Below are 20,482 nucleotides of genomic sequence, written 5' to 3'. Positions count from 1 at the left end.
GAGAAGAAAAGAATCTCCAGACAGTGTATATAACAGCTCAATAAGCGAGCTAAGTTAGGCGGTAAGATACTAAAGAGGCTAACCTTGAACCTTTGGTAACCACGAATTTAAAGCTTGCAATGGCAATAAGTACATATCTTTCAATAGTCACCCTAAATGTAAATGGACTGAATGCACCAATCAAAAGACACAGAGTAATAGAATGGATAAAAAAGCAAGATCCATCTATATACTGCTTACAAGAAACTCACCTCAAACCCAAAGACATGTACAGACTAAAAGTCAAGGGATGGAAAAACATATTTCAGGCAAACAACAGCGAGAAGAAAGCAGGGGTTGCAGTACTAATATCAGACAAAATAGACTTCAAAACAAAGAAAGTAACAAGAGATAAAGAAGGACACTACATAATGATAAAGGGCTCAGTCCAACAAGAGGATATAACCATTCTAAATATATATGCACCCAACACAGGAGCACCAGCATATGTGAAACAAATACTAACAGAACTAAAGGGGGAAATAGACTGCAATGCATTCATTTTAGGAGACTTCAACACACCACTCACCCCAAAGGATAGATCCACCGGGCAGAAAATCAGTAAGGACACGGAAGCACTGAACAACACAGTAGAGCAGTTGGACCTAATAGACATATATAGAACTCTACATCCAAAAGCAACAGGATATACATTCTTCTCAAGTGCACATGGGACATTCTCCAGAATAGACCACATACTAGCCCACAAAAAGAGCCTCAGCAAAATCCAAAATACTGAAATTCTACCAACCAATTTTTCAGACCACAAAGGTATAAAAGTAGAAATAAATTCTACAAAGAAAACAAAAAGGCTCACAAACATCATGGAGGCTTAACAACATGCTCCTAAATAATCAATGGATCAACAAACAAATTAAAATAGAGATCAAGGAATATATAGAAACAAATGACAACAACAACACAAAGCCCCAACTTCTGTGGGACGAAGCGAAAGCAGTCCTAAGAGGAAAGTATATAGCGATCCAGGTGCACTTGAAGAAGGAAGAACAATCCCAAATGAATAGTCTAACATCACAATTACCGAAATTCAAAAAAGAAGAACAAATGAGGCCTAAACTCAGCAGAAGGAGGAACATAATAAAGATCAGAGAAGAAATAAACAAAATTGAGAAGAATAAAACAATAGCAAAAATCAATGAAACCAAGAGCTGGTTCTTTGAGAAAATAAACAAAATAGATAAGCCTCTAGCCAAACTTATTAAGAGAAAAAGAGAATCAACACAAATCAACAGAATCAGAAATGAGAATGGAAAAATCACGACAGACTCCACAGAAATACAAAGAATTATTAAAGACTACTATGAAAACCTATATGCCAACAAGCTGGAAAACCTAGAAGAAATGGACAACTTCCAAGAAAAATACAACCCTCCAAGACTGACCAAGGAAGAAACACAAAAGTTAAACAAACCAATTACGAGCAAAGAAATTGAAACAGTAATCAAAAAACTATCCAAGAACAAAGCACCCGGGATGGACGGATTTACCTCAGAATTTTATCAGACACACACAGAGAAGACATAATACCCATTCTCCTTAAAGTTTTCCAAAAAATAGAAGAGGAGGGAATACTCCCAAACTCATTCTATGAAGCCAACATCACCCTAATACCAAAACCAGGCAAAGACCCCACCAAAAAAGTAAATTACAGACCAATATCCCTGATGAATGTAGATGCAAAAATACTTAATAAAATATTATCAAACTGAATTCAAAAGTATATCAAAAGGATCGTACACCATGACCAAGTGGGATTCATCCCAGGGATGCAAGGATGGTACAACATTCGAAAATCCATCAATATCATCCACCACATCAACAAAAAGAAAGACAAAAACCACATGATCATCTCCATAGATGCTGATAAAGCATTTGACAAAATTCAACATCCATTCATGATAAAAACTCTCAGCAAAATGGGAATAGAGGGCAAGTACCTCAACATAATAAAGGCCATATATCATAAACCCACAGCCAACATTATACTGAACAGCGAGAAGCTGAAAGCTTTTCCTGAGATCGGGAACTAGACAGGGATGCCCACTCTCCCCACTACTATTTAACATAGTACTGGAGGTCCTAGCCACAGCAATCAGACAAAACAAAGAAATACAAGGAATCCAGATTGGTAAAGAAGAAGTTAAACTGTCACTATTTGCAGATGACATGATATTGTACATAAAAAACCCTAAAGACTCCACCCCAAAACTACTAGAACTGATATTGGAATACAGCAAAGTTGCAGGATACAAAATTAACACACAGAAATCTGTAGCTTTCCTATACACTAACAATGAACTGATAGAAAGAGAAATCAGGAAAACAATTCCATTCACAATTGCATCAAAAAGAATAAAATACCTAGGAATAAATCTAACCAAAGAAGTGAATGACCTATACTCTGAAAACTACAAGTCACTCTTAAGAGAAATTAAAGGGGACACTAACAAATGGAAACTCATCCCATGCTCGTGGATAGGAAGAATCAATATCGTGAAAATGGCCATCCTGCCCAAAGCAATATACAGATTTGATGCAATCCCTATCAAATTACCAGCAACATTCTTCAATGAACTGGAACAAATAATTCAAAAATTCATATGGAAACACCAAAGACCCCGAATAGCCAAAGCAATCCGGAGAAAGAAAAATAAAGTAGGGGGGATCTCACTCCCCAACTTCAGGCTCTACTACAAAGCCATAGTAATCAAGACAATTTGGTACTGGCACAAGAACAGAGCCACAGACCAGTGGAACAGACTAGAGACTCCAGACATTAACCCGAACATATATGGTTAGTTAATATTTGATAAAGGAGCCATGGACATACAATGGCGAAATGACAGTCTCTTCAACAGATGGTGCTGGCAAAACTGGACAGCAACATGTAGGAGAATGAAACTGGACCATTGTCTAACCCCATATACAAAAGTAAATTCAAAATGGATCAAAGACCTGAATGTAAGTCATGAAACCATTAAACTTGTGGAAAAAAACATAGGCAAAAACCTCTTAGACATAAACATGAGTGACCTCTTCTTGAACATATCTCCCCGGGTAAGAAAACAACAGCAAAAATGAACAAGTGGGACTATATTAAGCTGAAAAGCTTCTGTACAGCAAAAGACACCATCAATAGAACAAAAAGGAACCCTACAGTATGGGAGAATATATTTGAAAATGACAGATCCGATAAAGGCTTGACGTCCAAAATATATAACGAGCTTACACGCCTCAACAAACAAAAATCAAATAATCCAATTCAAAAATGGGCAGAGGAACTGAACAGACAGTTGTCCAAAAAAGAAATACAGATGGCCAACAGACACATGAAAAGATGCTCCACATCACTAATTATCAGAGAAATGCAAATTAAAACTACAATGAGATATCACCTCACACCAGTAAGGATGGCTGCCATCCAAAAGACAAACAACAACAAATGTTGGCGAGGCTGTGAAGGGGAAGCCTCCTACACTGTTGGTGGGAATGTAAATTAGTCCAACCATTGTGGAAAGCAGTATGGAGGGTCATCAAAATGCTCAAAACAGACCTACCATTTGACCCAGTAATTCCACTCCTAGGAATTTACCCTAAGAACGCAGCAATCAAGTTTGAGAAAGACAGATGCACCCCTATGTTTATCGCAGCACTATTTACAATAGCCAAGAATTGGAAGCAACCTAAATGTCCATCAGTAGATGAATGGATAAAGAAGATGTGGTACATGTACACAATGGAATACTACTCAGCCATAAGAAGAGGGCAAATCCTACCATTTGCAGCAACATGGATGGAGCTGGAGGGTATTATGCTCAGTGAAATAAGCCAGGCAGAGAAAGACAAGTACCAAATGATTTCACTCATCTGTGGAGTATAAGAACAAAGGAAAAACTGAAGGAACAACACAGCAGCGGAATCACAGAACCCGAGAATGGACTAACAGGTACCAAAGGGAAAGGGACTGGGGAGGATGCGTGGGTAGGGAGGGATAAGGGGGGGGGGGGGAAGAAGAAGAGGCGTATTAAGATTAGCATGCATGGGGGCGGGTGGGAGAAAGGGGAGGGCTGTACAACACAGAGAAGACAAGTAGTGATTCTATGGCATTTTGCTGTGCTGATGGACAGTGACTGTAGTGGGTTTATGGGGGGGACCTGGTATAGGGGAGAGCCTAGTAAACATAATATTCTTCATTTAAGTGTAGATTAAATATAACAAAAGAAAAAAAAAAAGAATGAAAGAGAAGGGGGACTACTCCCTGATAGGATAAAACTAACTGTAAATCAACGATTAACGCATGCTTTAAATATCCTTAATTTTGATCACTTAAAGGGTGTCAGATGATCGGCTATGGAGGTACACTTTTCTGATAATATTCCTTTCTCTTACAAAAAAAAAAAGCAGTTCCTGTGTGGTGACCTCCAATGAGTTCTACACAATGGTATAAAGGGCATATCAAAGTGTGGGCAAAGGGTCTGTTTGTGTTTATACAGAGGATCAAAGCCTAATTTGGCTACCCAGAAAATGAACTAAGATACGATATGAAGAACTTCCAACATCAGCACTCTCTGGAAGACTCATACCAGAAGATGATCATCAAAAAACCTCAACAAAGATCCAGGCGATGCTGCAGTTGTAGCTGCATCCATCCTACCGGTTCTTGGACTTGCCACTGGAATGAAGAAGGAGATATCTAAGCTGGCCTGTGCATACAGGAAAGCAACAAATTTGACTGGATCTATACTGTTGGAACTCAACCAAGAATTAGGAGAAGTGCAAGTTGTAGCGCTCCAAAATATTACAACTACAGACTATCTACTGTTAAAAGAATATATGGGATGTGAACAGTTCCCAGCAATGGGTTGTTTTAATTTGTCTGATTTCTCTCAGACTGTTCAAGTACAGTTGGACAATATCCATCATATCATAGACAAATTTTCACAAATGCCTACGGTGCCTAACTGGTTTTCTTGGCTTCACTGGAGATGGCTGGTAATTATAGATCTGCTTTGCTTATGTAACTGTATTCCTATTATGTTAATGTGTGTGTGCAATTTAATTAGTAGTTTAAAACCTATACATGTTTAAGTTACTCTACAAGAAGATATGTCAAAGAAGTAATCAATCCTCCCATGTTTTCTTCCATATGCTACCTCTATAGCTTTTCTCTTCCTTCCTAATTACAACCCTTAAATAGAATTCGTGCCTCACATCGAATTCACCGAGTATCATAATTCCTCCAAGTGGTAAAGATACCTCAAGACAAATGCTGGGCATAGAAGCCACAGGGCATAAATCTGCAAAGAAGTAAAAAGCTAACCTTTTCAAACAATATGGCTTCTCTCTCCCTTACCAACTTTACATTTCCCTGTATGGCCCCGGAAGATGACTGGTTAGCCAGAGACGGGTAAGATTCCTCAAGGGAGGAACAACCTAAGACAGGCACAGTCGCAGGGGGGCCATCAGGTGAGAATTTGGGGATCAACAGAGGTGAGGCTCAGAACCTCACCCCCTCTGCTTTGAGAGAAATCTTCTGTAGCCGTGGATGTTTTATTGCCCTTGTCTAGCTTGGATTAACACATAGTCTACAGGCACACACCTGATCATCTACATTTGCTCTCTTACAACACTGAACTATGTTTTCTACCTTTATCTTGCATCTACCTACCACTTCAGCATTTTATTAAAAAAAATAATAAAGGGAGAAATGTGGGATTCACATGTAAATCAAGTATAAAAATCAAACGAATATTCATATTTGACGTGATTGTTTATAGTTCATAATGAGTGATCAAAACCAAGTTTTTGTGATGACTGCCCTTGTACTGTTCACCATGTAAGAACTTATTCACTGTGTAAGAATTTGATCACCATGTTCATTATGCTTCAGAAGATTGGAGACTGATGAGAATTAGGCTGGGGGTGGATTAATGATTGTACATTGAGCATTGAGTCCCCTATACAGAATTTTATTGTTGTTAACAACCATTTGATCAATAAATATGAGAGATGCCCGCTCAAAAAAAAAAATCACTAAACTTGAAGACATGGCAACAGAAATTATTCAAAATGAAAGGAGGAAAAACGGCTTAAAACAAAAACTAAAGAGCATTAGCAGCGTGTAAAATATATCAAGATCTCTAATGCACTCAGAGACCCAAAAGAAAGACCAGAGAGGACGTGGGCAGAAACCTGAAACCACAGATGGACAGGTCCAAGGAGCCTGACAAACATCAAGCAGAACAAGCCCTAAGAAAAGCACACAAGCTGAACTGCTAAAATCAGTTCTGGGGACTCATTCACGACACCCTGAGCAGAGGTCAGCTGACGTGTCCTCCAAAGGGCCAGAGGGCAGACAGGCGCGGCGGCCACGGACAGCCACAGCACTATTTCCTGCCGTTAACGACCTTTAAAAAACTCAAAGATCATTCTTCGCTCGTGGGCCAAAGTTTGCCCGTCTTTGATCTTGACCAAAACAAACAAACACAAATGTGAAACAAAGGCAAGAACAGCCGGCATCCTTTGGAAACAGTGCAATTCAGGTTTCTCTTCAAGTGGTGGGACCAAACATCAACCTGAAATTCCAAACCCAGGGAGGACGAATTTCAAAAATGGAGGCAGAACAGAGACTTTTTTCAGACAAAGAGAAGCCAAACAGACTCACTGTCAACAGATGTATAGTAAATCCCCCTGGATGAGGAATATGACACATTACAGAAACGTGGGGTTAGAGAACTATGAAGAGCATGAGGAATGCTCAATGTGTGGGAAACAGAGAGAGCATCTTAAAGTTTCTGGAAGAGATAACTGTTCAAAGATTCACAGTAAGTAATCAAATACCAGCAAGGGAGGCACAGCCAAGACCACCCGAAGGTAGCCCATCTCCCGAGGGCAGGCTGGCTGGGACGGCTCCCCCTACAGTGGGGGCACAAAGGGCACGCGAGGAGCCGAGGCCCAGCACGGCCCACCTGCCTCAGCTGGATGAGCGTCCGCGAGTGGTCCCCGCCTGTGATCTGGTCCAAGAGGTCATCCACCATCTTCTTGCTGTAGCTCCCAGCATCCTTCACAAACTCCTGCAGGCTAGAAGGGGCCGAGAGAGGGCGGGCTGAAGCACATGCCCTGGGTCTGACCCTCCGGGCTGTCCTCCACACTGGTGGCTCCATTACAGGGGCCTGCATGTAGCAACCCAAGAGGGGTCTGTGCTGGGAGCCGTGGACCTCCCAGATCTGGACGTTTCAGGGAGTGGATATTTTAGAGAGAGGACATTTCAGCAGTTTTCAAAGTGGCGCAGGACCGAAAAAGGGGAAAAGGTCTTGAGATAAAGAAAGCAAGGTGAATATAGTACAGACACATACACACACAGACACTTACATTGCCCTCTGCAAAAGAAGCATCATTGTATCTGTTACTTTGGATTTAAAAAGACAAGTAGATTGAGGCTCAGTGGACGTGGCCACCCACTGCGGAGGGGGCAAGGGAGGGAGCAGGTGTGGGGGCGAGACTCCATGTGTCCGTCAGTGTCATTTTGATTTTGACCATATGAACACTTAAACAAAATAAAACCAAAAAACTTATAAAGGAGGCAGGGAATAAAAGCCTCCCCAGTCCTAGCATCAGAGCCTGGACAAAGGCTCCAAAAGGTTTCCCAGACGCCAAGACACTCACTCAGAGCAAGAAGGTACACTGGTCAGGAGGCCGCCCCTGGGGGCACCTTAGGACAAACCGCCAAGCTGATGTGAGCAGGCACTAGTGGGAGCCCTCACGGCATGGTCTGCAAGTGCCCCAGCACTGTGAGGAGAGGACAGTGTATGGACGACTGGGAGAAAGGGGCACTGGCACCATGGCCAAAGCAGCCTCAGGCCAGGCCCTGTGCAGCCTGTGTTACTTGCTGCAGGGCACACAGAATCTGCACACATTTCGGGCTCCTGGGAGAAGCTGGACATGGTCTGGCTACATCATGCTCCCTGGACCGAGGTGAATGGTGACTGCAGAGCTGTAGCCCACTGACAGGGAATGGGGTAATGGAGAGTGTCACCGACTCATGACACTATCCTCTCCAACCAGAAATTTCCTCCTTAGTTTTCCACTTCTAGTTTCTCACAAAAATGTGGGTTAGGTATTCATTTATTCTATTAGAGCCAATTGATTTCTTGTTTTATTCCGTTTCTTGGAGGATCACAAAATTATTTTCCAATTGAAAATTACTAAAATTCTTTAGGTGACCCACTTCTACTCTGCCACAGAAAACAAAACACACACACACAAACGGTTCTACATAAACGCAGTACCACAGTTGTATTTCATTATTACATTTTAGTCACAGTTAGGGGCTATTTGTGTCCCCTGAATTCATATGCTGAAGCCCTAAAGCCCAGGATCTCAGACTAAAACTGTATTTGGAGATGGGACCTTTAAAAGGCGAGTAAGTTTTAAAATGAAATATTGAGGGTGGGCCCACATCCCATGTTACTGGTATCTTTTTAAGGAAGAAGAAATCAGGACACAGACATACACAGGGCCCGCATGAGGGCCCAGAAGGTTCAGGAGGAGCCCACCTACCCACAGCTTGGGGCTCCAGGACTAGGAGGCAGTCAACATGCATCCAGCAGCCCACACAGACCGACCCAACCACCAAGAGCCACGTACAGTACTAATGCGAGTGAACTCTACACGTACAAGCTGGCTACACATACCCCTCTGAAGGGCGGCGTGGGTCACCACCACCTTAAATCGTGGCCGAGCTACCTGAACCTCAGGACTCCCTGCAGCAGCCAGATGGTTTACTGAGAACCACAGGGGTTTCTGCCGCCCCGAGCGGCCACCTCTCTACATGCCCACACCCAGGTCAGAACCATGCGCCAGGAAAACGCTGCCTACCATCTGCCCGCCCAAGTACTGCTCACCTCAGCGCACACTGCACGCCCGTCTCGTCTCCGTAGGCAGAGTAGAGCAGCTCTGCTTCATCTGATTTCAAGTCGCCAAACACTGAATGTGTGTGCGTGGAAAGGGCGGAGCTAGCGCTCGAAAGAAACGTGACTAAGAGGAAGGAAGCGAGGGAGGGAGGAAGACAGGGCTAAGCGCTTTCCTCGCGCGGCACCACCCCCTCCACGCCCTCCCCTCCTGCCCGACTCTCCCGGAGGCAGGAGCTACTTGGGCACAGCTAGCCAGGCCCCTCACCCCGACTTGACCCACACGATGCAGAGCAGGAGCAAGGGGAGCACAAGGGCCTTGTGGCGGCAGGGCTGTGCGCGCCCACTGTCACCAGGGACCAGCATGCAGGGCCAGCTCCCGCGGCCTCTCACGTGAACAGCGTTGGCGCCGGGAGCGTGTGTCCCAGGCATGTGGTATGTGCAGCGGGCACCCCAGCTCTCCCCACCAGCTGCATCTCAGGGTGACAACCAAAACGTCCCCAGACACAGCCAAACGTTTCCTGGGACAAAGCTGCCGTGTACACGGACGCGCTCGCTCCAAGGCAAACCAGAGGGCGGCCTGCCACGTACCAGCCAGCCAGACGCACTGCCCACGCCTCCACCCTGCTCTGCACCACGGTGCACACAGATCCCTCCCAGGCAGGCAGCTCACTGGCCAACAAGGAGCAGGCGGCAGGAAGGGCTGGCCCGGGAAATCCTTTTCCCACCACCTCACACTAGCTGAGTTTACCACTGGCTTCAAAGCCAGAGCCTGGACACAGCACTGAACAGGGAGCCAGGGAGACCCCGGGGCAGGAACAGGCGTGCCACGTGCCCTGATGCAGACCACCATCTCCTCCACTCACCTTTGCCCCTCCTCTCCTCCTTGAAGCCCAGTGTGGTGAAGCCAGGGAGCAGCTTGCTGGAGAGTGAGCTCAGGTCCACCGGGTGGGTCTCCTCCTCTGCAAGGGGACCAGCGCTCAGCAGAAGGCTGGCAGAGCCCCCAGCCCCACGCAGCCCAAGTGTGCTCTCCCCTGCACGGGGTGTGGGGTGTAGGCCTGGGGTCTCCACAGACCATCCAGAAGCCAGTTACCACTCTCAAACTGCAACTGCACTCCAATCCCACTGGCTATTACCCCAAACTGACACAGTGGAGATGCTCAGGGCCCTGACCACAACACCAGCACATTTTCAGGTCAGCGCTCACCACCCTAAGGGATCTCATCCCTGGTCCTAATGGCACCCAGGGGGCCTCTGCGGGGTGCACCACACACATACACGGCCTGGACAGGGCCCCTCCATTCTGCAGGACCTCCACTTTGGTGTTCTTCCTAAGTGCTGACCAGCCTGCTCTTGCGGAGAACACCGTGATGACGGCAGCCATAGTTAAGGAACCGGGTCCATTCACACTGCAGGTACAAGTGCACCCACTTCTCTGGACTCGCCAGCATGGGAGCCCCCATGTCCCCATAGCGAGACCACTCGGGTTTCCTTCCTGTGTGTGCAGGAACGTATTTCAAAGCCAAGTGAGTTTAGCTTTTCCTCAAAGGATGAGACTTCGATATTTTTCAAGGAAACAGAGATGTAGAAACACTGTTTGAAGACTGTGAACATGACCACACAGCTGGGTGGACCCAGAGTTTAGCCTCCTTCACAGTCTTCCTTATCAGGTGGGGCTTCCCTTCCAAAACCCATGTCGGGCGGACACCTGCCTCTTTCAAGCCTCAAGAGGGGCCACTTTCTGACAAAGGAGCTCTTGCTTAGCTTGCAAACCCTTCACGATGGACCAGGGGTCCAGCCCTATGGGCTTCTCTGTAGCTGAGGGTGCGTGACTTGTCCTGCTGATTGTCCCAGGGACCCTGACCAGCCCTGACCTCCTGCATGGCCCCCTGGGTGCATGTACCCCAAGTGCTGTGCTTGGGGTGTGTGTGCGGGAGCAGGGACCCGGGGGCTCCCTGTCTACACCACCCGCTGCATCATGCACTGCAGAACCAGGCTGCAATGCACGAAGATCACGGGCTATAAATGGAGGTTACGAGGATAGCAGGAAGGCGCAGAGCCAGGCCGGCCAGGGCGCCCACCATCAGCATCCAGCTCGGCTGAGTTGACCACGCTGTAGAGCAGGCTTCCATCACCGTTCTTCTTCAGGTAGCCCATCTATAAGGAAGATGCTTGAGCGTCCAGCTTCCAGATGGCACCTGACCCCCGCACAGCATCCAACCCCCAGGTGCAGCCCAGCCCCTGGACAGCGCCTGGTCCCTGCATGGTGCCTAGCCTCCAGGGACAGCACATGACCCCCGGATGGCGCCCGGTCCCTGGACAGTACCCAACCCAAGGGTGTCCTCAGCTTCTACACTTGCGACCCCTACTGAAGCCCCACAGAACCAAGGCCTACAAGTATGGCCGGCCAGATCTGGAGAGCTGCTCTGTGTCTCCATGAACTAAGGCCCAAACCCCCTCATACTGCTTCCCAGACGTTTTACTTTCAAACCTGTTTGCAATGAAAAAGCTTCTTAGACTCCTTGTGAGGCTTCCAAAGGAGCTTTTGAGAAGGAAGCTTTACCCAGAAACTACCGTCCACAGCAGGTCAGCACCCGGACCAACAGACCGGTCACCAAGCACGTCACAGGTGGGCAGCCCAGCAGCCCCATCCCCAAGGAGGCATGTGGGGACTTACTCCCATTCTAAAACCAACCACCAAATGGGGCCACCAGCACACAGGCAGAGGTGGTGCCTGGTATGGGTGGGCTGAGGGGGTGGCCCTGCCCAGGGCTGCATGTCTAGGGGAGGAGCAGATAGGGATGGAAAGCTGGGCCCAGGCAGGCAGAGTGGGCACAGGGGTGGGAGGCTGGTCACTGCCGACAGAGTGGGCAGGTCAAGGCACAGTCAGGCTCCCACTATGCAATCACAGCCAGGAGGCGACAAAGAGGAGGGCAGCAGGGCTGGGCTGGGCTGGAGACTTCAACGAGGACCGTGCGCTCGGGCACTGGGATGAGCTCAGCACTGCTTCCCCACATGAACCATGGGTCTGCTTGTGGTCTGTCCCAGTTCTGCCCTGAGGCCACCCCAGCACCCACGTCCGGTTTCTGAAGGCTGCTCCCCACTGAGGAACAGGGGCTCCATGGGAATCAGGCAATTCTGGGGCTGAATCAACCACAGACCTGTGGGGCCAGCAGGACCACTGTGAAAACCACACAGGAGCCTCGAACTTGGCAGCTGGCACGTTAGAACGAGTGAAGAGAAACCTGTCTCCACGTACTCACATCACCCAACATACCCAAACCTTATCACTGCTGAATTCTTTACGAGCAGTTCAACTTGCATCTTGAATATTACTAAGAGAGAACCCAAAGCATCACCATCATTGAAAAGACAAACAACAAATGTTGGCAAAGTTGTGGAGAAAGGAGAACCCTCCTACACTGCTGGTGGGAATGTAAATTAGTTCAACCATTGTGGAAAGCAGTATGGAGGTTCCTCAGAATGCTCAAAATAGAAATACCATTTGACCCAGGAATTCCACTTCTAGGAATTTACCCTAAGAATGCAGCACTCCAGTTTGAAAAAGACAGATGCACCCCTACGTTTATCGCTGCACTATTTACAATAGCCAAGATATGGAAGCAACCTAAATGCCCATCAGTAGCTGAATGGATAAAGAAGATGTGGTACATACACACAATGGAATATTCCTCAGCCATAAGAAAAAAACACATCCTACCATTCGCAACAACATGGATGGAGCTGGAGGGTATTATGCTCAGTGAAATAAGCCAGGTGGAGAAAGACAAGTACCAAATGATTTTACTCATATGTGGAGTATAAGAACAAAGGAAAACTGAAGGAACAAAACAGCAGCAGAATCACAGAACCCAAGAATGGACTAACAGTTACCAAAGGGAAAGGGACTGGGGAGGATGGGTGGGAAGGGAGGGATAAGGGTGGGGAAAAAGAAAGAGGGCATTACATTTAGCATGTATAGTGCGTGGGGGGCACAGGGAGGGCTGTGCAACACACAGAAGACAAGTAGTGATTCTACAGCATCTTACTACGCAGATGGACAGTGACTGTGAAGGGGTATGTGGGGGGGACTTGGTGAAGGGGGGAGCCTAGTAAACATAATGTTCTTCATGTAATTGTAGATTAAAGATACCAAAATAAAATAAAAATAAAAATAAAAAAAAGAGAGAGAACCCAAATCCCTGAGCAGTCTGCACAGACCCTACAGAGGCGTGAGATTCCGGAAACGTCAGATAAATAGATGTGTTTGGGCTAATTTCACTTGTACCCTGACTGTGACAAGGACGTCTAAGCTGTGCCACTGGCCAGTGTGCTACTTCTACGGGACGCTTGGCTGGTCCACAACGACTTCCTGTGTGAGAGGGCAGGTGCTCAAAGGATGGCAGGTCTCCCAAGGACCAGCACTGTCTGACAGCCCACCACACCTGGTCAGGGCACCCTGCCGCAGGGCAGAGTGAGTGCCCAGGGGAAAGGGCTAACCTGCAGTGGGGAAGCTGGAGGGTCGGCCTCCGTGCAGGGACGGAGGTTAAGATCCACCTTGAAGGGGCACGCTGACCGCAGTGTCTGCATGCCACATGCTATTTCTGTGTGGGTTCTGCCCACGAGGCACCCCGGCCCCCTCCACAGGAGATGGGCCTACACTGAGGACAAGGCACTGACCCCATGGCCCCAGCAAGTGCCAGAACTGATCTCGGCAACTAAGGCACGACCCGAAATGACCAGGCAGAGCTCCAGCCAGATGCCTGGGTGTCCTGACACCGACCTCTCTGTTCGATGGCTAGGCTGCACCGCTGTCCTGGCAAACACACACCCACCCATTGGGCAGCGCTACCTTGCCGCCTGGGAGGAGCCGGCTGATCCTGTCCCGAGCCTCATCGGCCGCGTGCTCCACCAGGGCCAGCACGTGCTCTTCTGCTGTGCTGTCGGTCAGGCTGCAAGCATTTCCTTCCGGCTCAAACATGCAGCTATGAGGCAGGAACACCGTGTGAGGTACAGGAGGCACCCAGCATACCCACTTCCTCACTGAGGCCACCCTGAAGGCCCACATGGGACAGTGGGAGTGGCATCAAGCACATGTGAAAACAGCCTTCCCTTCCCACTGTGGCCTCAGCAGCTCAAGGCACTCCCATGGGGACAGTGAGGTGAGCAGTTCTGTGTTCCTTATGTTTCTGTCATTTTTTTAAGAGCACAAAAGAGACACAGGTGGCAGGAGCCCCACTGGTTACAGTGTCTTTCAAGGCACCATTAGAAGTGACAAAAACCCCGTGGAGTGTGGAGGTGTTGGGAGAGGGGGCTGTAGGCCCCGAGGGAGCCCTGAGATTTCCACAGGCGGCTCAGGCCCCACACATAGGAGTTTCTGACAGCTGAGAGGCGCTGGGCACAGCACCCGCAGGCAGTGGCCTCTTATGGAAGGTCTGGAGCAGGTGTGCAGGAGCCCTCTCGGGAGCTGCCTGGGGGTCCCCAAGCCTACGGGAAGGCTTTCCCTCTGCTCTCGGGCTCAGAGCTACAGGAGCGGAAGCCCAGGGAGGGTGGGGAGCAAGAAGCCCCCTGCCCTGTGCTACCTGCCCCAGGCGCCCAGCACATAGGCTGCACAGAAGGGGACTTCTTAGGAGTGAAGGGCTCGCCAATGAATATTCAAGCAGCCTGTGTGTGGGGCAGCAGTGACTGCCAGCCACAGCCAGAGCACAGTTCGTGTGGAGCCGGCGAGGCCGTCTTGACCCTTCTGCCCCCTGTCCATCAGTGTGACAGTCACTGTCCTCCAGAACAAGTAACTGTGGTGGCTGCAGGACCCCAACTGTGGGGTCCAGGTAATGGGGACACTCTTTACCACGATGGGCAGGGAACAACAGCCCCCTCCCTCTGAATTCTGGGTCCAGGTTCCACCCTAGCTGGCCTGGGGCCATGTTCCCCATCAGGCTACACGGGAGCCCATCCGAGGGTGACTCTGAGGTTGGCAGGAGAGCAGGCTCTTCTTTGGCCCCTGCTGTCTGTAAGGCACCCCCTTCCCGAGGGGCCCCGATAGCACACACTCCTCTACCTGATGGCTTCCCTGCTCGGCCTTTTGCACTTCCTGGCCGTCTCTACTTGGACGGGTGCAGCCTCGGGAATTGGCTCCTCAACAGCCGTGTCTTCATTGCCCAGAAGCGCTGCCTGCTGAGAGAAATCCACGTCCTGCATAAACGACATGCTGCGCTTCAAAGCGAATAGCCGCTCCTAGGATCAGAAAGGACAGAGCAGCGACTTTACCTCCCCTCACATCCAAGGCACCATGATGATGGGTGGGGCGGCCCAGCCTCACCTGGCCTGACAGCTGACCAGACAGCAGGAGGGCGCAGGGGTCAGCCCAGGGTGCAGCTGACCTATGGCAAACACCCCGCCCACAGGGGGATGGGCAGGGCCATGGGGGCTACACTTCACCCACAGGCTGACCGGACACAAGGCTCTGGCCCTGGAAGCAGGACACATGCAATCTGGTTCATGGGGCAGGTCTGGGAAGCCACTAAGGATGGCCGGGCTGTCTCATCTGGATGTAGTGAGGCAGCCACACGAGGCAGACCCATAAGGCTGGCTGCAATCTAGCAAGACAGACATCCCGGCTCAGTCACCAGATCCAGAACTTTCCACCAACCCTAAAGGAGATGTTACAGCTCAGCCAGGAGCAGAAAGAGGAGAGTGCCTGCAGGAGAGGGCGGCCTGGGGCATCTACCCTAGAGCAGGGGTCCGCACGGTGGCCCGTGACAGATGGACAGAAGCATGTTGTTCACTGGGAGAGGTCCCGTATAGACGTAAAAAAGCGGAGGAGAACCCTTGTTCCTGTGGCTCCTGGCTGTCCGTGGCTTCCTTACTTTGCTCATCATCTTGAATCCTGCGTGAAGGATCTTCTTGGCCAACTTATAGTACACGGTGTCTGGTCTGTTATATGTCATTGCATTGTCACACATCAGTTTGAAATCTGCCTGAGAAGAAAAAGAACTCATCAGGTTTGAACTATCAGGCAAAACAAAGGGTTTAGGTTCTTATCAAAACAGGCCAGAAAGTGATTGAAATTAAATGGAATGCAATTGAATTTGGTTCTTTGAACAAAAAATAATCTTTAAAAACTTTTAGTTTCCTCAGTGTTCACTGGTCTTCACGTGCATGGGAAATTTTCCAGTGAGGTTTGCCTGTAACTTTGTGCTGAGAAGAATGTGCATGTTTCATGAGAGGTAAAGGACGCCTCCTCCCTGCCTCCAGCCATTCCCCTCTCTTTGGGAGGAGCTGGACATAAACAAGAGAAGAACCAGCAACAGGCTCTTTTAAATACAAATCAAGGGATGAACCAACAGGTGGGCACCATCAGGTGCTCCTCCTCTGGAATTTTTCTGTAGTAGGTAGTGTCAGAAAAAGACCGCCTAAAACAAGGAGAACCTAACTAAACAATAACCTGCTCAAGTTAACTCCAAACGGATCAGTAATTTCTGACCCAACCAAGTCACTAGATCAAGGTGAGCTGGACACCAGGATGGACGATGGCTGCCAATGCCAGGTGTGCCCCCTGGTGCCCTCCCAAGCCCCCGCCACTGCCCTGTGCCAGGGTCCCCAGCCCCGGGACCAAGGCCACAAGCCCCATCCCCACAGTTCCCGACTGTGATGGATCCAGAGCCCTCTCGTAAGGACGCAGATGTAGATCATGAGAAACCTCCCAGCATCACAGGTCCCCGGTGAAGACCCACTTTCAGGCTGTGTGCCTTCCATGGGTCAGAAGACCCTCTCAGTAAGTAACAATGGAGAAGCCAAGCTTTTCAAAACTGGATAGAACCTAAAAACCCAACTTAATGCCTCCTTCTAAGTGAAGCCATTGCCAATGTTGTCAAGCATTCACTTTGATATTCCCTACAGGTTTCAAAGCCAAAAAGCAGTTTCTATCTGTCATGAGGCTACCAAGAAACAGAGGAGCAAAGTACTCAAGAGAAGTAAGAATTTGTTCTAAAAAATTAAACTCCCAGTTATTACAAGACAAAACTAAGAATTAGGAAAACTTACTTCTAAAACACCCATCCTGGAGTCAGATCAAACGGCACACACACTTGCTTGCCCATTGCATTTCTAATAGTGTGCAACATACAGTCCAGCTTCTAGACCAAAATGTGGGGACAACTGCCACCGACCTGTTTCCTTAATGCTCTGTGAAATATCAGCCCAAACAAAGAATTACCTGTGAAAACTTGCAAATGCAAATGACCCAAAATGAATGAAGTGTTTACTAGATATAAACACGGAACTCTCTAATGCTTTCAGCAACTGAACTTACCTTAAATTCAGTGACAGACTTGTACTCATTAGCCACAATTTTGTCTTTCATTGTCCCAAAATCCATTGGATGTTTTATTATCATCGAGTACCCAGGGGCAATTGCATCCGTCACAGGAAAAGCAAAGAATCCATGGGGGTCTTTCCTGAAAGCAAAAGTATCCTCGTTTAAACTGAAAACCCTCTAAATGACTTAACACCTTCTCCAATAAAAAGTCTGATATGACTGACCAAACTTTAAGTTCCTTAAAAATAAAAAGTTTAACCCTAAGCCTGTTAGAATTGTAGTCATATACCACAAAGGTAAAAATTACAAGGCATCACCATGACTCCCCTCCCGCCCAACACGCCCGCGCTGCTCACAGTAGACAGGTGCTCTCCCTGCCTGGAGCCCACCCAGCTGGTCAGGGCACCAGCAGAGGAGGGGAAGGCACTTCACAGGTGCTCAGGTGGGGGCAGAACACCTTGAAGAGAGTCCCAACATCCCAGCCACAAGCTCTTAGAAACAGTTTACCTCTGGAGCTGGCGGAGGAAATGCTCCAGGAGTTGCTGAATAGGCGTGCTTTCGTTCTCAGCTGACAATTCAAAGTAAAAAAGTAAAGCTGAATAGCAAGGCTTTGGAGTCACTGCACTGGAGAGCTCCGATCTCATAGTATGCGTTTCTCTGTTCCAGGTTCGCAGTGGCTTAGCTTCCAGCAAGGACTGGGCACAAAGGCAAACCAGACACAGCTCTGGCCCCCACAGATCAGCTGCGTGGGGAAGGGCACAGTCGCCAAAGGCCAGCAGAATCCCCAGGCCTCTTGAGGCAACAGGGAGTGACCCCTCAGCAGCCTGCTTCCACCCATCACTGCTGAGCGGGGCTCACTCCAGACAGGTGTGAACGGGCACACAAGCCTGCCTGCACCCAAAACCTCTGCCCACGCCAGCTCCCCATCTGTAAAACGGAGGTGAGAATACACGCTACATGCAGTGCTGGGGGTTGTTAAGGGCTCCAGCTGCTAACTACTGAGCCCACAACATGAAAACATGGCTTCCGGGGAAGGTGACACTGAGCTCAGCAGTTTCCTCCCACAGCTGTGCATCCATCCGTCTGTGGCCCTTCCCAGCTCTGCCCCAAAGCCACCTGAGTGCCCACGTTGGGCTCCTAAAGGTAGCTCCCCACTAAGGAACTGGGGCTCCTCAAACAAATGGCCAATTCCAGGGCTGATCACTAGGAAGCACCACCTGAGCACCAACTCTTCAGGTAGACAAAGATGGGGAAGCACTGGGAGGTAGAAGCCCAAGCAGGTAGTTGACCAGTTAAACTCACAGTTCCTGGAGACCATGCCAACACTGCAGACATGTCCGCTTAAGGAGCTGGTGCTCTGTGCCTGACCTCCTCTACGCCCCATATGCCCAGTGGTGCCACGTCCCAGCTGCCCAGGGGCAAATCCCACACAGGGGCAGGTGCTGCCAGGAAACAGCACCCCGACTGCAGCACAATGCCTCCTGACCCCAGCAAATCATAGGTGGTCATGCTGAAGGAGACGCCAGAGGAGCAAAGCTGCCAGAAGCCCTAGGCGAGTCCACACAGGCCAGAAGTCCTGAGCACTCCCGCTCTCCTTTGGGACAGCACAGCTCCCCATTTCCAAGGGCCTGATGACTCATTTGAGCACTGCCCCTCCCATCTGTGACAGCTTCTCAGCTCTGGGGTTTAAAGAACATGGGCAACAGAGCAGCAAGGACCTTGGGTCCAGCCACCGGGGTGGAGAAAACACCATCCCCTCCACCAGGGACAGGTACCGGCCCCACCTCACCCCAGAGCCTCTTGGGAATGCCACGCTTGCCTGACTGTGTCCGGCATGCTCGGATGGGCCGGTCAGGGGGCGGCTCCACCTCCACCTTCTTCCCTGGATCGAAGTCGCCGGTCTCGCCCTCTGAGTCGCAAGGCTCCTTGTCCCGCTTCCGCTTCCGCTCCTCCTGCAGGCAGGCAGGGTGGGCAAGACAGGCAGGCTCAATGGACCTCCTGCTTCCGAGGAGAGCCTGGCAGGCTACCTGCTCACCCACGAGGACCAATCAGCAAGGAAAGACACCCGCGCAAAACTGGTGTGGCTATCTGGACAAGGAGCTGCTCCCTGGCTCTGCCCGCGCGCCTGCCGCCTGCCCTCTGCCCTCACCTTCCGCTTCCTCCTCTCCTCATCATCCAGATGCTTCTCCTTCTCTGACTTCTTCTTCTTTTTCTTCTTCTTTTCTTTGTGCCTCTCTCGCTCGTGGTCTGACCGGTCGTCGTAGTAACTAGAGTCGTGGCCTGACCCCGAGAGTTCGGTCACCTCGCTTCCTCCAACCTTGAGGACCAGCTTCAGAGGCTTCTCCAGGGGCTTGTCCGCGTAATCTGTACACACAGAGGGGCCTTCACCATTTGCTCAGAGGCAAGGACGGCCACCCCACCCCACTGAAGCTCGGCTGGCCCAACATGCGATACTAGTCCTGAGGAATAGGACGGATTTGCAACACTACAGTGGACAGCAGGGCAGCACGAGAACCATCAGAAAGAGGTGGTGCCGTAAAGCTAACAGCAAAAACTTTCAGGGCAAGGCCGAGAGCAATGGCTGCTTCTTCCCTGCGGCTGGATTACCCTCAGGTAGGCCAAGAGGCAGCCTTCCCCTCACTCTGTCAGGGGCAAGGGGCAAGACCTGCCACCCAGGAGCCCCAACAAGCACCCCGAAGGTCCGGAGGGTGTTCATTTCCTCTCCCGCTGCAGCAGCCACGGCGTCCCGCGTCCACTGACACGGAGCCCCAGCAGCTGCAGGGCCCCGCGCGGGCGGCGCAGGGTGCGTGCTCGGAGCAGGAACTGCCGGCCAGGCGCACACAAAGCCGAGATTCTGCTGTCTTCTCTCAAGGACCGGAGGTGGACTCGCCGCCCCGAACCCGAGAACCCCGTCCCCCGCGTCGCCCCAGTTCGGGCCCTCCGGCCCCCGCCGGCAGACCCGGCCCCCGCCCCCACTCCGAGACCCTCGCGTGCGCGGCGTCCCACAGGCGCGCGCACCCTCGTACGACGAGCGCCACTCGGCCTTGTGCTTCTTGTGCTTCTTGCCCATGGCGGCAAGGGCCGAAGAACGGAACCCGGAGAACGAGGCCGCCCCGCGCCCAGAGCCCCCGCGCCAGAAGCGGGCGCCGAGCCGCAAGCAGACGCCGCGCCGGAAGTGCCTGGCCAGCGCCGGAAG

At 50.0% G+C, this 20,482-nt stretch overlaps 1 protein-coding gene across 19 annotated transcripts in view; it reads right to left on the bottom strand.

Moving 5' to 3' along the window:
• The window catches only part of BRD9 (bromodomain containing 9), a 36,354-nt gene extending 15,879 nt beyond the window's left edge, over nucleotides 1–20,475 (bottom strand). For 6 of the 19 annotated variants that reach the window (XR_012132095.1, XR_012132096.1, XM_073238368.1 and 3 more), the window contains exons 1-12: nucleotides 20,305–20,475; nucleotides 19,436–19,650; nucleotides 19,106–19,238; nucleotides 17,794–18,028; nucleotides 17,281–17,425; nucleotides 15,836–15,946; nucleotides 15,028–15,203; nucleotides 13,822–13,954; nucleotides 11,006–11,126; nucleotides 9,836–9,931; nucleotides 8,964–9,096; nucleotides 7,029–7,140 (exon numbers count right to left, since the gene is read on the bottom strand). Coding sequence is in view for 16 of the 19 variants with exons in the window: in XM_073238368.1 (XP_073094469.1) it covers nucleotides 7,029–7,140; nucleotides 8,964–9,096; nucleotides 9,836–9,931; nucleotides 11,006–11,126; nucleotides 13,822–13,954; nucleotides 15,028–15,203; nucleotides 15,836–15,946; nucleotides 17,281–17,425; nucleotides 17,794–18,028; nucleotides 19,106–19,238; nucleotides 19,436–19,650; nucleotides 20,305–20,356 (1,662 nt within the window). In the remaining 3 variants the exon portion in view is untranslated. Of the gene's footprint in view, nucleotides 1–7,028; nucleotides 7,141–8,963; nucleotides 9,097–9,835; nucleotides 9,932–11,005; nucleotides 11,127–13,821; nucleotides 13,955–15,027; nucleotides 15,204–15,835; nucleotides 15,947–17,280; nucleotides 17,426–17,793; nucleotides 18,029–19,075; nucleotides 19,239–19,435; nucleotides 19,651–20,304 lie in introns of those variants that run through there. The other 13 variants (XM_037015495.2, XM_037015499.2, XR_012132111.1 and 10 more) reach the window with 12 other exon arrangements.
• Nucleotides 20,476–20,482: the final 7 nt, after the last annotated feature.

This window comes from Manis javanica, chromosome 1, assembly GCF_040802235.1.
Source record: "Manis javanica isolate MJ-LG chromosome 1, MJ_LKY, whole genome shotgun sequence".
Classification (NCBI taxonomy): Eukaryota; Metazoa; Chordata; class Mammalia; order Pholidota; family Manidae; genus Manis; species Manis javanica.
The sequence above is the reverse complement of the archived record's forward strand: the minus strand, read 5'-3'. Positions and strand labels throughout refer to the sequence as shown.